Here is a 16048-nt window from a genome sequence, read left to right on the forward strand (position 1 = left end):
TAACAAATTTTAACTTGATAAACGAGCCATGTCTTGCAATACAGGTAGTACAGAACGCCGAACGTCACGTGATCACAACTGAGCCAATGGTTCTTCTCTCTCTCCCTCTCTCTCTCTCTCTCTCTCTCTCTCTGTGGGATTGTGGGTGATCGTCTTCCATGCTTGGATGTTTGGTCTCAGGCTGTGGTGTTTGGCAGATATCCGTGATTTTTCAGAATGTTACAAGGTGCCCACAGCTGGCACTGGTGTATTTTTGTCACTTCAAAGCACCAATGGACAGTCCTTTGCTTTTCCAGACAAGAGTAAGCTTAGGAATGCTTTGCTTCATTCTAGGTCAGGCTGCCTGCAGATAGAGACCCTTTCCTCTGCTGCCTTATTGCCGGTTCCATTAAATACAGTCTATGACAAGAGTTTGTTAATACTGTGCTGTAATCAGCATCTGTGTGAACGTTTGCAATGGCCCCCATGCAGAGAAAGGTTGAAAAGAAAGGCAGGAAGAAGGAGATGATCACGGTGGAAGTCAAGAAGGAAATTGTCGAGAAGTACGAACGAGGGATGCGAGTGGCCGAAATTGCAAGATTTTATAAGAAGTCTACGTCAACCATTTGCACAATATTAAAGAAGAAAGAAGAAATAAGGGGGCTAGATGCAGCGAAAGGAGTCACGAGAATATCAAAGCAACGGCCACGTGTTCTGGAAGATGTAGAGAAGTTGCTTCTGGTTTGGATAAATGAGAAACGGCTGGCAGGTGACACCGTGACCGAGAACTTTATCTGCGAGAAGGCAAAGGCCTTGTACACCGACCTCGTAAGTAAACTGCCAGGTACGTCAACAGAAAATGAAGAAGGCTTCAAAGCAAGCAGGGGATGGTTTGATAACTTTAAGAGGAGAAGTGGCATCCGTAGTGTTGTGAGGCACAGAGAGGCTGCGAGTTCGGATGCTAAGGCAGCCGAGGTGTTTGCTACCGAGTTCCAGAAGCTCATGGCTTCCGAGTGTTACCTGCCGGAGCAAGTTTTTAACTGCGATGAGACGGGGCTCTTTTGGAAAGAGATGCCAAAGAGGACGCACATTACGGAAGAAGAGAGTGCAGTGCCTGGTCACAGGCCCGTGAAAGACCGTCTCACCCTCTTGTTTTGCGCTAACGCGAGTGGGGATTTCAAAGTCAAGCCCCTGCTCGTGTATCATTCCGAGAACCCACGAGCCTTCAGGAAATGCAGGGTGCAGAAGAGCCAGTTAAACGTCATGTGGAGGTCCAACAGCAAGGCTTGGGTCACTCGTATCTTGTTTGTCGAGTGGGTCAACGAGGCCTTCGGTCCTGCAGTGAAGAAATACCTTTTAGAGAAGAATCTGCCGCTCAGAGCCTTGCTGGTGATGGATGATGCCCCTGCTCATCCTCCAGGCTTTGAGGACGACCTGCTGGAGGAATTCGAGTTCATTAAGGTCAAGTTCCTTCCTCCCAACACTACTCCAGTCCTCCAGCCCATGGATCAGCAGGTCATTTCAAACTTTAAACAGCTTTACACCAAAGCACTATTTCAGCAATGCTTTGAGGTGACCAAAGGAACAAACCTTACCCTCCGAGAGTTTTGGAAAAATCATTTCCACATCGTGAACTGCCTCCAGATCATTGATAAAGCCTGGGATGGGGTCACCAAGAGAACCCTCAATTCTGCTTGGAGAAAACTGTGGCCCGATTGTGTTCTTGGACCTGACTTAGAGGGGCTTGCTCATGAACAGCAGCCGCCAGTTGTCGGTGAAACGGTGTCCTTGGGGAAGACCAGGGGACTGGAGGTGAGTGAGGACGACAGTCAGGAGCTGGTGGAGGAGCATGGCCAGGAGCCGACCACCGATGAACTGATGGGTCTGCATCGCAAGCAGCAGCAAGAGGTTATGGGAGAGATCTCGTCTGCAGGGGAGAAAAAGGCCGAGGAATCCCTCACTTCAAGTGAGATTAGGGAGATGTGTGAAATGTGGGAAACAGTGCAGAAGTTTGTGGAAAAGCACCACCCGAATAAGGCTGTAGCAGTGCGAGCGATGAATCTGTTTAACGACAATGCGATGTCCCATTTCCGTGAAATCCTCAAACGGAGGCAAAAGCAAGTGTCATTGGATAGGTTCCCTGTTAAAGTTGCACGAAAAGAAAGAGAGTCCACGGAGCCAATAGACAGCAGTGATTCCGTTAGTGATGGTGAAAGTCGTCCTACCCAATAACCCTCCTCTCTCTTGTCTCCCTCACACCAGCCACGAAGGTTTTCAAAGGTCAGTGCAGGTTAATTTGTTGATTTTCCTTTATATTTTGTATTTTCTTTATTGTTTTGTATTATATTTCATACGAACACTTTTGAGTGGTGGAATGAATCATCTGCGTTTCCATTATCTCTTATGGGGAAATTCACTTTGATATACAAGTGCTTTGGATCACAAGCATGTTTCCGGAACGAATTATGCTCGCAAACCAAGGCGTTCCTGTACAGAGAACTGGCAGGCGCCCCCCTCCCCCCCCCCCGCCAGGGCCCACATGTCCTTCGTGTCCGTGCCGTGTCCCGGGCTGACACCACCGGCTGTCCTGCGGCACACGCCGTAACATTGCTGCTCTCGGTTAGGTTCAACGCTAGGGCACATTGTGAGGACTTTGTTTCCCGTGACATTAGATGTTTTTGTAAAATGTCTTTTTTAAGTAGCCATTCATCATTCATAGGACTTCTACCCCGTTGTTGGATATTAGGAGGCCCTCACGAGAGCAGGTGTGGAGCTGGAAAGCCCAGCTGAACTCTGGGGCCAGTGATTTCTGCCCCCTGCCCCCGGGCCATGCCGCAGCCTGCGCCCCGTGGGAAAGGGTCCCCGAAGAGCCTCCTCTCGTGAGGGCCCCCGGCTAGGACTCTGGAGGGGCCGGTTCCCCCCTGAGCTGCAAATGCAGGCCTAGACCCCGCTCGGTCTTGACAATGTGCACATGGTCGTGAGTGTGCGGAAGGGCGCCGCTCCAGCCCAGAATCAGCACCCGCCATGGCGGCGGCCAGAGAGGCACACAACAGCAGTTCTACCTGTACCCCTCGCGGTATCTCTGAAAAGTTACCTTCTTGTATTTCAAATTGGCAGTCTTAATTTTTAAAGAAAGGAACGGCCTGAAGTTAAACCAGTAAGTTAAAAGTCGCTCCCTTGGGGCGCCTGGGTGGCGCAGTCGGTTAAGCGTCCGACTTCAGCCAGGTCACGATCTCGCGGTCTGTGAGTTCGAGCCCCGCGTCAGGCTCTCGGCTGATGGCTCAGAGCCTGGAGCCTGTTTCCGATTCTGTGTCTCCTTCTCTCTCTGCCCCTCCCCCGTTCATGCTCTGTCTCTCTCTGTCCCAAAAATAAATAAACGTTGAAAAAAAAAAAAAAAGTCGCTCCCACGGATACGGACAAAATAAAAGAGACACCAACAAACGTTGGCAAGGATGTGCGGAAATTGGGCCCCTCGTGCGCTGTGGTGGGAAGCAGTCCGGCCGCCTCTCAGCCAGCGAACCAGCTCCGCTCAGCCCGGCAACTCTACTCTCAGAGAAGTGACGGCACACCTCCACGTACAGCATCCGTGCACAAATGTCCACGGCAGCCACAAGGTGGAAACAACCCAGATGTCCATCCACAGAAGAGTGTGGTCCGGCTGTACCGTGGAATATTATTCAGCCGTGAAAAGGAGTAAGTACCAGCAGTGCTACAACGTGAATGAGCCTTGAGAGCAGCGTGCTGGGTTGCAGGACCCAGAGGCAAAAGGCCGCGTATCATATGACCCCTTTTCTTTGAGTGTCTAAAACAGGCACATCCCAGGAGACGGAAAGTGGATTTGTGGTTGCCACCGAGAGGGCCGATGGGGAGCGACTGCTAATGGGTGGTCTTTCTGGGGTGATGGAAACGTACTGCCATTAGGTAGCGGCGATGTTTTCTCCTACCTAAATATACCAAAACACCGAGTTGTGCACTTTAAAGGGGTAGATTTCATAGTATGTGTATCATATAAATAAAACTTTTTACAAATCACTGAGCTGTGTGCCCAGACATTTGATTCAGTTGAAAACGAATTGAAATGGCTTTCAAATTAGCATTCTCCTTTAACAAAACAGACCTGAGTGGCCCCTGTTTTCAGGGTCCAGGCTGGACGCCCAAACATGTCTGGGGTGGCGACCCCAGCTCCACTGGCATTTGGAATTTGGGGACGGCAGGCTGAATCCCGATGCTGTTGTGCAGAGTGGTGCCTTTGGGCCCGGTGCCCATCTCTGCGGAGGCGGCCAGGCACCTCCAGGTCCCCTGTTGTCTGGCCGGCTGCTTACCCAACGAAGACCCAGCAGAAATGTGTGAATCACACGTGTGCTTTTAAATTTTCTGGTCCAGGGAGCCTGGCTGGCTCAGTTGGTAGAGCATGAGTTTCTTGACCTCAGGGTTGTGAGTTCAAGCCCCACGTTGGGCATAGAGCTTCTGTTAAAAAACATAAAAAAAAGTGGGGGGTGGAGTTAATTTTTCTGAATGTTTATTTTTGACAGAGAGAGTGCAGGTGCAGGAGAGGCAGAGAAAGGGGGGGACAGAGGCTCTTAAGTGGGCTCTGCACTGACGTGGGACTTGAACCCATGAACCGTGAGGTCATGACCTGAGCTGAAGGCAGACACTTAGCCGACTGAGCCACCCAGGTGCCCCAGGAGAGGAAATTAATTTTCATTTCCTAAGTCCAGTGTTCCCCGAATATCACCCTTCCCACCTGTAATCGATATAAGAGATCAGTACAGAGACATTTGATGCCTTACGCCAGGTACATTTTGCACTGAAAAGTAGGGCGCAGCTGACCTGCTGGATGGTGGGGGGTGGGGGGTGGGGGGTGGGGGGCGGGGCAGGGCTGGGAGGAGACAGGGACTCCGGGCCTCAGGGGCCTCCCCCATGAGGCCTACGGCTTCGGGGGCTCCAGGGCTGGTGCCAGCTGATGACCCTCTGACGGCCCCTCGGCATTCCTGCCGCATGTCTTATGGGTAACACGGGCGGGGGCTGCCACCCATAGGGCCTGGGAAGGCTGGGTGCCGTGTGGGGGGCTGGGCACCGTGTAGGGGGCGCCAGGAGGAGTCCAGGGCTCTGGCACCCCCGGCAGTGAGGCTGCCTCGGGCAGTGGAGCCTGGGAGCTGGCAGCTCCGTTGTCACCCCCTCCTCGGCCTCGGCCACCCCTGTGATAAAGGGCACAGGACTCAGCTGGAGAGGGGGCCACACCGCGGTGCCGCCTGTTTGCAGAAAGCATTATAGGAAAGCGGTGAAGGGACCATGACTTGGCGTTCACACGAGAGTGCTTTGGTGACATCTAAAGTCACTTCAGTGACCACAGTGTGGAGAGAATCGTGCTCTGTGGCCGCAGGAAGCCCCCTGGCCTTGTTCTCCTGGGACGGAGGGGCAGACAGGCAGAAGGCTCAAGCCAGTAGCCAGCCGCCTTGGACTCTCAGCCAGCCACGCAGGTCCTTCCGGATTCTTTTAACTTCTGACCTTTTCCTTTACTTCTCACCTTTCTGGGAGGCTTGGAGGGCAGCTTTAGGTCAGGACACACCGTGAAGTGTCTGCTCCATGCTGTCCTGTCCTGGCCAGGAGCCTGGCCCTCTGGGCTTCCAGCCAGGTCTCAGGCTTTGCTGCCGTGCCCCTCCCACGCATGTGGCCTCTATGCAGAGAGACCACCGGCCGGAAGAATGTGCCTCCCGGCCCGTCTCAGAGCAAGCCAGGGCCCCGCGCTGCTCTCCCTCCTGTGGAGGTGACGAGACAGCCAGGTCACGGCCGGGGCTGTGCATGTGTCAGCCGCACTCGCTCTGTGGTTCCCATGCCCTCGCTTGCCCCAGGCTGCCCACTTCACCGTGCGGCTGGGCCGGGACCCCAGCCTGAACTGTGCAGGATGCCAGCGGGCTCTGCCTGGAGGAGACAACACTGCTGGGAGGGTGGCTGGGGCGTGGCCGAGGGGCAGGGTTTCGGGAGGCCTTGGGTCCTGCTCGGTCAGTGCGCCCTGGAGCATCGGGAACCTGTAGCAAACACTGGACATGGCTTGTGTCGACCCCGATAATTAGACGGTCAGTCGTTTTGCCAGCAGAATGGGCTCACACGGGAAAGGCAGAGGCTTTGCGATCCGGGACGAGCAAGCCGTGACGAAGCCACAGGCAAGTCTGGAGAACAAAGGAGAGGAAGGTTACTTTACAGAGAAAAAGGAGACGGTTGTGAGGCACTGCTTGGAAGGGAAACCGCTTGGAGGAAGGGAGGGCTCAGGGTGCCGGCAGCTTCTCCTCGGCCGAGTCCTTCCTGCTGAGGGGTGGATGAAGCCCCAGCTAAAGTAGTGTGCACGCACGCACAGGTGCCTCTCTCGCTGCTGGGTGTGCGGCCGGCGCAGAACGCTAGGGCTGAGGGCTCCCCCTGCTGGCTGGCTGGCTCCACGGAAAAGGGTGGCTCCTTCATTCGGCTTCACGTCTGCGGGGCCTGGCGGGCCTGTGTGGCTGTCAGGCAGGCTCTCCTGGGCCAGCTGTCCGGAGGAGGCCACCTGGCCCGCGCCCTCCTGCTGCCGGGCTTGCCGCTGGGCCAGGGGCTTCCCGCTCAGGTGTGGAGCAGGGGCCAGGGAGCAGGGCCTCTGGAGTGAGTGGGTTCTTTGAGGCAGATGTTTTGTTGTGCTGCAGGGTACCCAGCAAGAACCTGGCTCAGGTTAGCCGCCTTTCAGAAAAATACATGGTGCTTAAATGAGTTGCACATTTTGACCGTTCATTTTAAACAGAAGTTCTCAAACTGCCAGGAGCCGCTCACCCCAGTGGGCTCCTGGCAGGCCGTCCGTGGGAAGGCCTGCTGGTTGTGGTGTGGGTTGCAAACCCAGAACCGCATTTCCAGCTAAAGATGATTTGGACTCCAGAGTTTTTAATTTTCACTTTAAAATGAGGTCAATTAAAAAAGTCTGTCGTGGGGTGAACTTGAACTTGCTCTCTGCCAGCTGTTTTCATTCTCAGAAGCACATGGGTTTCAGTGTGTTGCTGTACTTTGTCCAGGGCTCGGGAACAGAACAAAGGTTGTGTAATGAGAGCTGAGCGGAGTTTCTGTGGCCTCGGTCCTTTCTCCAGGAGGAGGGGGTAGGTCCGTCTACCTGTCCTGGGACTGGCCTGTGAACGGAGCCCACTGCCCACCTCTGGGTGGCCAGACGCTGGGTGCTATGCTACTTAGAGAAAAGGGGAAGACAGCCTGTGGCAAATCTTGGAGTCGTAGGGGTTTCTCCACTAGAAAAAGGCCCCTCCCTCAAAAGGGCCATTTGGTCACCTGCCTCCTTCCTGGGCTGACCGGCGAAGCGGGTGGCCGCAGTGCAAAGGAGGTCGTCGGGGTCATGGCAGTTTGTGCTGTAGGCGGCGCGGAAAGAGCCTGACCACAAGGCATGGATGGACCACACTTGGTCTGCAGGACAGGCTTCCTCCTCTGGTGACCTGACCTGAAGGGGTCAGAGGAACCTTTGCCCTGCACCGATGCTAGTCTTTATTATAATTCTGATTGGACTGGGGCTCCACCTTTTTTTAAATTTATTTGAGAGGTGGAGGGGGGGATGAGTTGGGGAGGGGCGGAGAGGGAGAGAGAGAGAATCCCAAGCAGGCTCCACGTTGAGCGCAGAGCCCAGTGTGGGGCTGGATCCCACGTCCCTGGGGTCGTGACCTGAGCTGAAATCAAGAGTGGGATGCTCAACTGACTCAGACACCCAGGAGCCCCAGCTCTACCTTTTTAAAGAGGAGCCCCTCAGACCACACAAGGGTGGGGATAGCCAAAGAGAGGGGGTGGCCTGGGGGCCTGGCTGTGCCTGAAGGAGGGCTTCAGACAGGACGTGTGGCAAGCCCTCGGCCTCCCTCTGAGACCCTTCTAGCAGCTGTCAGAGTGGCCTGCAGTTCAGAGGGCAGCACAGGGTACCTGCCTGCAGTCGGCCCAGAGACAGAGGCCGGGGGGAGGAGCCACCATTTGGGGTTTATTTAAACCACCCACATGGCTCTCGGTCATGCAGGTGGTGGGTGCTTGGCCCCGTGTTTTTGGATGCTGGACAAAGGGTGCTGAGCCAGAACTCTGTACCCTGGGGGGACCTCCCGCCCCCCACATCATGCTCTTTGCTCCTCCCCACCCCCATCCTTGTGTCCAGGAAATGCAGGCACAGGATGTGGCCCCAGGGGCTCACACTGCCCTTGGGGGTTTGCTGCTTGCTTGGGTGGGGACGTGGTGTGGAAGGACCCTGCCTAAGAGGCCCTTCTGCACATGTGCTACACATGCCATGCAGTGTCAAGGGCTCTAGAAACGTTAAACAATGGTGTTGACACCATGGAGAAGCCAGGCCAGGGCCTTGGCCTCGCTGAGGCCTGGAGGCTGCTCCAAGTTGGCCCAGGGAGGAACCAGGGTTGAAGGACTGAACAGAGGAAGAAATGGGCGGGGCTCCTGGTGCCTCCTCAGGGAGGGGCCCACAGGACCTGGACGGTCTCCAGCTTCCCCTCATGGGGGCCGTCTGCTGGGCCCAAGAGTTCTCCTCCCTCTTGAGGCCACAGGGGCCTGAGAGGTCTCCTTGGCACAGCCCACGAGGGCACTTGTGGCACCGGACTGCCCCCTCAGCACCCAGCTTTGTGGGGACTCCCAGGAAAGGGACAGCAGTAAACAGACGGGTGGGTCGGCGGGAGACTGGGACCCGGCAGGTGTCACGGGGGAAAGACTGTGAGGGACGAAGGTGGCATGTTGGCTACATGTGAGACGAGCAGACCAACGAGGAGAGCCCCCAGCTCCTGCTGGTCCTTCCAGCGGAGAGCCTGGCCATGGGCCTGGAGGAGCACCTGTGCGTGTGCCCCATGGGGCCTGGCCAGTGTGCAGGGGTGCAGGTGCAGGGGTGGCTGAGACCGCCAAAGAGGGTGTGCTGTGGGAACGAGTCTCTGTCCCCCTGACTTGCTTGCTGTGGTGCAGGAGGAAGGAAGCCTCCAGGCAGCAGGTCTGGGGGGCGGGTTGGGTCTGGGGGCGGGGTCAGGGGCAAGGCCAGGTGTGGGAAGGGGGGTTGGGGTGCAGGGCTGGGGGAGGGCCGAGGGCCAGGGTCAGGCAGGTGTGTGAGGTGGGTCAAGGTGGTCTGGGGTGTGGGCGGGGCCTGGCATGGTGTGGGCCACGGTCAAGGTGGGGCAGGGGCAAGGGTAGGCCGCCGTCTGGGAGACGCTTTGGTCTTGCAGGCTGGAGCGGAGCCCTCAGGATCCTCTGGTTTGGCACATTTGGCGTTTATTGTGGACTTGAGCTACCTTAACGTGATTTCGGAACAAGATCCAGGAGGAAACCCACAATAGAGAGAAATTATGATTGTGCTATGTTAAAGTGAGAGCTGTCCCTAAAGCGTCTTCCTGCTGAGAGTCCTTCTGTTTCTTGAGTTAGGTAGGAGACAGGATGGTTTATTGTGAGGAGAAGGAGGGGCCCCGGGGCGTGGGAGCCTGTGTCTGGAGCGTGCTGTACCCAGCGTGTGCAGTGCGCGTGGCAGGGGTGGCGAGTCGGGGCGCAGTAACTCGGCACAACCCCGACCTGCAGGAAGGCGCCTGTCCCTCCTTGTCACCGCACGAGGGCCCATCCTGCACCCAGCACCAGGAGGGGAGGAGGGCTGCCGCACGCGGCGGGAGCGCTGACCCTGACCACGTGTCTCGGCAGGGAGGCTGGCACCCGGAGCGGCGGGGCAACGGCCAGGAGGTGAACAGCACACGACTGTAGCTTTTAATAGCTTTCCTTTGCATTAATTTTTCAAAATTTGCAAGCTTATTTCATTTTCCAAATACTCTGCTAATATGCATAATTGCCTTTATAAATAGTAAAAAGCCAGTTAAAAACAAATAAAAGTGAACAGTGGTGCAGGGAAAGAGCTGGAAGAAAACCCAGGTTTAGTCCCAGATGACCCCCTTTTTCTCACACGCAAATGAACGGCAATCCCTCTGGCTCTGGTGGAGGGTCAGACCGGATGTGGTCCCTTAGTGTCCGAGGGTGCTCTGACCGGTTCGGAACCAAACGTGGGGAAGCATCAGGGGTGTCTAGCCCCCCTGTTACGGTTGAGTTGTGTCCCCCTAAAAATTCATATGCTGAAGTGCTAAACCCCGGCACCTCAGGATGTGATCGTGTTTGGAGACAGCATCTTGACAGAGCTGATTAAGATGAAATGAAGTCATTAGGGTGGGCCCTCATCCACTCTGAGTGGTGTCCTTGTGGGAAGAGATCAGGACACAGACGTGCACAGAAGGAAGACACAGGGGGAAGGCGACTGCGTTCACACCCAGGAGAGAGGCCTCGACACCTTGATATCTGGCTTCCCTTTTCCAGAACTGAGAGAGATTAGATTTCTGTGGTTTAAGCCATACATTTGTGGCGCTTTGCTTTGGCCACCCTAGGAAAGGCATCCCCCCACCCCTGGAGGCCAGTCTGTGGGCCAGTCTGTGGGGTGGGGTTGTAAGCTCGCCGTGAGGCCCACCCCCTCCTGTAGTCCCGTCTCTCCCTTTCTTTCCTGGTGAGAAGCCCAGGCCGGGCATCCATTCATCTGAGCTGTGGTAGGAGATGTGCACACCTCTGGGGCGGGTGTTCCAAGAAGAGAACCGTGCAGGCCGACATCATTTATGGACTTGGGTGCGACAACACTTAGGAGAGTAGTGAGACACATGGCAGCACTGTGAACAGAGCGTGAGCTCTGCAGGAGCTGGGTTTATAGCAGAGACGCCTGCCTGCCGGCCAAGAGCCACAGAGACTGGGTGGTGGCTGCCTACCCCAGCCTCTTTTGAGGCCCATTAAAATGATGGTAAAGGCATTTTAAAAGGACAGTTTTGCCTTTTTACTAAAGGCAAAAATGCTTAACGGAAAAGACAAGGGGAGGAGATGGAAAGCAGGGTGACTAACAGCCTGAGAAAGCTGGAGCCTGAGGCAGAGGGGTGGCCCCATCCTGGCCCGAGCCCAGGGAGGCTCCAGACTGGAACCAGGGTCTTGGGGGTGTTTTCAAGCGGAGGGGTCAGACCCTGACCTCGGGGACCTGGGCTGTGGCAGCTGAGTGCCCGTCTGCAGGTGAGGAGGGAGCATTCCCTCCTGACAGACCGGCTAAGGCGAGAGACCTCTGGGCCCTGGTCTCCCAGGCCCCCAGTGTACCCGCACCGAGGACTGGCTTCTGCTCAGCCCCCGGGCGGCTGTTCAGTGCCTCACTCTTGAATATGAGCAGTGGTCTCCAGACGCTTGAGAAAAGCTTCTGAGAGGAAAGACAGTCACTGTGTAAGCAGGAAAAAGGGCGTCGATACAGAAGAATGTGTATGAAAACAAAGACTGAGTCATGAGGTCCTCTGGGGTGAGAGGAGAAAGAGTTCTTGATTAATGAAATTTTGATAGCGGAAATGAATAATGCAACGAGCATTTTAAAAAATAAAGTTCAGGAAACCTTCCCCAAAGGCACAGAAGAGGAGAGATAAGAAAAATAGAGGTTCTTCCAGGAAGCTCAGTATCTAAGAGCACTTCCGGGACAGGACGGAGGACAGGGAGGCCAGGACATTGTCAAGGAAAAATAAAAGACATGTCCCAGAACTGAGGGACATAAGCGTACCCGATGGACTCCACCCCATCCATCCTGCTGAGACCCTGGATGCTTGAAGGGAGGGTGCCTCGGGAGGAGGAGACAAGCGTCCTGCATGCAGTGGGGAGTCGGGTGGCTGCAGACCTCTTGGCACCGGCACTGGGAGTTAGAAGGCAGTGGAGGGCCATCGCCATCACCTGCCGCCCACACACAGCCAGACTTCCAGCCAGGAGCAAGGGCCCAGGGAAAACTCTTGCAGACAACCAAAGCCTTGTTAAATGTGCTTCTTTGCGATTGTTCTCAGGAAGATGCTGGAGAATGTGCTCCTCAAAACCAGAGGAAAACTGGGGAAGGTGAGGACTTGGAAGTCCAGAAACGCAGGAGGCACCGGGAGAGGAAGAGAATGGGAATCTCAGGGTGGAAGCTATGGCACAGGGCTGGAGAGTGGCTGTCCAGACTGAGACAGAGGACAGAGGCTTGAGAAGGGATGTCTTTAAGAACAAGTGATAGACTTCCAGGATTGCTTAAACATGTGGAGAGAGGTGTCGGAATTTTGTCAAAGTCCCATTAATGATGGCAATGTAGAGCATCCAGCAGTGCAATTTGTTCTTTGATCTATTCCCTTTCCCCATTTTTTACGTAGGATGATTTCTAGTGATCTGTCTTCAAATCCCCCGATTCATCTGCCATCTCCAATCCACTGTCAGGCCCAATCAGTGGATTTTTCATTTCAGCTATTATACTTTTTATCGGAGAATTGCCATTTAGTTCCTTTATATAATTTCAGGTAATTTCCATTTTCCCTTGTCTGTTTACTCATTATGACCATGTTTTCCTTTAACTTTTTGGACATGTTTTCCATTCATTCTTTGCATACACTTACAACAGTTGTGTTAGTCTTTGATAAATCCAACATCTGAGCCACGTGGAGTTGGTTTCTATTTTTTGGGTTTGTTTCGTTATTGTTGTTTTTTGTAATGTTTTCTCCTTGATTATGAGCCATATTTTCCTGTTTCTGGGTAGATCTTGTGATTCTCATATCATGTACCGAACATTGTGAATGGTGCATCGCAGCAACTCTGGATTCTGTTATCTTTCTCTGAAGAACATTGAACTTTGTTCTAATAGGCAGTTAATTTCTAGTTGATTACCTTGAACAGGCGAGCAGGGCTTGGCATTTCGTGAGGATGGGTCTTTGTGTTGGTGGGACTCAACCTGCAAAGTGCTCCGTTGTGGATTTTACTGGGGCTTGGTTTTGGATTTTGGCAGGGCAGGTCAGGAGTGGGGCTCACTCTAGGCATAGCACCAAGGCCTGGCCTTTCTGGAGTCTTGGCTAGATGCTGCAGCGTTGTCTGGGCTGGAGTCTAATGTGTCTAGCACTGCTTGACTGCTAGTGTCTCTGTTTCAGTCTCAGCCCCGAGGCAACTGTTTCTGGGAGCCGTGGGGATCGCGCATTGCTCGTACACACTCCCGGCTGCTTCAACTGCCCCTCTTGCCGGTGCGCTGCCCCGCAGATGGCCTGCCACCTCCTCCACTTGGTGGAATGCTGTGCTCCCTGGGTTCCAGATCAGTGGTCTTGGCTGGGGGATTGCCCTCGGTGGGAGGCGGTCATCCTGGGGCCCTCCTCGGGCATTGTCCTGCTGTCAGGAAGCACGGTTGTGTGTGGCCTGTTGTCCAGAATCAGCTGCCTCGACTGTGTTGTCCAGTTGATGTTTGCAGTGAGAGGGCTGCGTCAGCGCCAGCCCTCCCACGTGACCAGAGCAGAAGTCTGGAGCAAACTCTGCAAGAAAGGAGAAATAACCGTAGTCCACGAGTGGCTCAGCTGGGGATAGTATTTACATAGTTGTACTCATGTCTTCTATAAATAGTGAGCCAAAGGAAGACTCTCAGAACCGTTTCAGGAGGTTGTGGGGTATGCAGGCGGTGCTGGGGGACGATAGTGAATTCTTCCCTTGAGGTTGGTCCATCACAGGTAAGACTGAAACTGAAGGAATAACCACACCAACGTATTCTTTAGAAAGATAAATGAAAGTATCCAAGGGCATAGCTAGCAGAGCTCCTCTGGGTAGGAAGTTTGGAGTAGGGAGCACAGTGGGTCTCCTCTCCCGTGCCCGTGTGAGGATTTGGGGTTTACGCGGTAGGCCATGCAGGCGTTACTGTGGTGCAAAGGAACGACTGTGAATGGAGACGAAGTCTTTATAAGGCCTCCTGGGCACAGAGGAGAGGAGGGAGAACAGGCTAATCTCCAGAAACGTGGAGAAGTGCGTCGTGGACGTAACGGCTTGCTGCCGGGCGGCGTCAGTTAGCGGTGCGTGTGCCTGTGTGGGCTGGCTCCCGGGTCCTCGTGGCGAGCCCGTCTCTGAGGCCAGCTGGCGGGTGCAGCCGAGGGCGCCTGGGCCCCCGCACCTTGACCACAGAGGCGGGCCCTTGGCGTGCGGTTCTACTTGTCTCTCTCCGCCGATTCCTCACTCCTCAAGCTGCCCGCTTTCTTCCCCAGCGCCGCCTTGAGGATGGACCCGGCAGACCCTCCTGGCGACCCCGCTGCCGGCGACCCCGCCGCTGGAGACACAGACCCCGCCGGCGACTCCACTGGCAGCGAGCGCCGTTGCACAGGTGAGTCTGCGCGCCTACGGCCCTGAGTCCGGCTGGCTGCATTTGGCAGGGCCAGGCGTGGGTGCGCGCGTGGGGTGCGCGTGCAGCGGGTGTGGCGGGGGAGGTCTGTCCGGGGATGGGGTACGTGTGCGCACCAGGTAGGCGCCCTGGGGGAAGGCATCCCGTGCTGTGGCCTTGTGCGAGGCCGCCCCGGGAGCGGGTGCGAGCGTGCAGGCGACACGGCACGGCAGCGCCGCCGTCCTGTCTCGAGGGCTGCAGGTAGGCGCCTCTCTTTGCGCTGGGAAGGGCGCCACCGGCTCTCGAGGATAAGCCACGTGGCCTGGTTGTCCCAGGGCGGGCTGCGTGCTGGCCACCTGCTTGCGGGCTGCCAGGAGGACTGCGGGACTGGACAGACCCTCAGGCGTGTGTGGGGGCACTTGGGAAGGACGGCTGTCTCTCTGAGTCCTGGCTCGACATGCACAGTCTCTGGGCTCCACACACGGGAGTCTGATCCGTCTTGCCAAGAAGGAGCGGGGAGGGGACCGGGATGTGTCTGAAAAGCAGGGGCCCGGGCCAGGCTGCAAGCACAGGAGCCCCAAGCCCCGTGGGGTATTCCTGCCCTGCGCCCAGGGGCGGAAGCGGAAGAGGACAGTGCAGGGCATTGGCCCCGGGTCCTGACCGGAGATGAGGGGCCTATTTGGGCACGGAAGCTCCTCCGTGGGGAAGGGAGGCATCTTCAGCTCGGTGGCCCTGGATGCGGTCAGCAAAGAGCTGTTTTCTCATTTCCACCCTGAGAGTCCGGCTTGCCTCTTTTGTTCGGGGCAGCCATGGTCTCCAGATGTTCCCCACGGCAGCCTCCAAACTGGGTCATCAGTTTGGGGGTCACCTCTGCCCATTGAGCCAACCAGAGACAGGAGCGAGGACCCAGGTTCTGGTGGGATAGGGACCCAGGGTCTGGGGGGAGACAGAGACCTGGGGCCTGGGGGACCCGGGGCCTGGGGCAGGGACTCTGGGTCTGGGACAGGGAATCTTCCGGCCCCTCCTTCTCTCAGGGCCTCACCCAGGGTGGTGTGTCAGGCCCTCCTGTGTCTGCCCATCCCCTTGGGGCGCATGTAGGGTGGGGCCTGCACTGACGTGACACCCGGCCATCACACCTGGGCCTCAGTCTGAGGCTATGCAGAGCAGCGCCTGCCATCCAGGGTCTTGCAGGCCTCACCCTTGGTCTACCGGAGCTAGCAGAGGGACAGGCCACCCTGAGAACAGACAGCCCCCCTGAATCAGACACAGCCCCCCTCCCCGGATCAGACACAGCCCCGCCCCCGGATCAGACACAGCACCCCCAGGTCAGACACAGCACCCCCTAGATCAGACACAGCCCCCCTGATCAGACATAACCCCCCGTGGATTAGACAGCCTCCCCCCAGATCAGACACAGCACCCCCTAGGTCAGACACAGCACCCCCTGGATCAGACCCAGCCCCCCTGATCAGACATAGCCCCCCCCCGATCAGACAGCTTCCCCCCAGATCAGACACAGCACCCCTCCCCGGATCAGACACAGCCCCGCCCCCGGATCAGACACAGCACCCCCAGGTCAGACACAGCACCCCCTGGATCAGACACAGCCCCCCTCCCCGGATCAGACACAGCACCCCCAGGTCAGGCACAGCACCCCCTGGATCAGACACAGCCCCCCTGATCAGACATAGCCCCCCCCCGATCAGACAGCCTCCCCCCAGATCAGACACAGCACCCCCTAAGTCAGACACAGCACCCCCTGGATCAGACACAGCCCCCCTCCCCAGATCAGACACAGCCCCGCCCCCGGATCAGACACAGCACCCCCAGGTCAGACACAGCACCCCCTGGATCAGACACAGCCCCCCTGATCAGACATAGCCCCCCCCGATCAGACAGCCT

General features: G+C 56.3%; 2 protein-coding genes across 5 annotated transcripts in view; both read left to right on the top strand.

Annotated features, from left to right (window-relative positions):
• EXD3 (exonuclease 3'-5' domain containing 3) overlaps positions 1-16048 on the top strand; it is an 86222-nt gene that overhangs the window by 6194 nt on the left and 63980 nt on the right. For all 4 annotated transcript variants that reach the window (XM_047093747.1, XM_047093746.1, XM_047093749.1 and 1 more), the window contains one exon: positions 14034-14149. In XM_047093747.1, coding sequence (XP_046949703.1) covers positions 14047-14149 — 103 coding nt within the window. In that variant the 5' untranslated portion in view covers positions 14034-14046. The remainder of the gene's footprint in view (positions 1-14033; positions 14150-16048) is intronic.
• On the top strand, positions 505-3900 carry LOC124522325 (tigger transposable element-derived protein 1-like). Its single transcript, XM_047093701.1, has 2 exons — positions 505-1945; positions 3791-3900. Exons 1-2 carry the CDS (start codon positions 505-507, stop codon positions 3898-3900), a joined length of 1551 nt encoding a protein of 516 aa, XP_046949657.1.

Source organism: Lynx rufus, unplaced genomic scaffold, assembly GCF_022079265.1.
Source record: "Lynx rufus isolate CCGP_SWC_20201006 ecotype Redwood Valley unplaced genomic scaffold, mLynRuf1.p SCAF_36, whole genome shotgun sequence".
Lineage (NCBI taxonomy): Eukaryota > Metazoa > Chordata > Mammalia > Carnivora > Felidae > Lynx > Lynx rufus.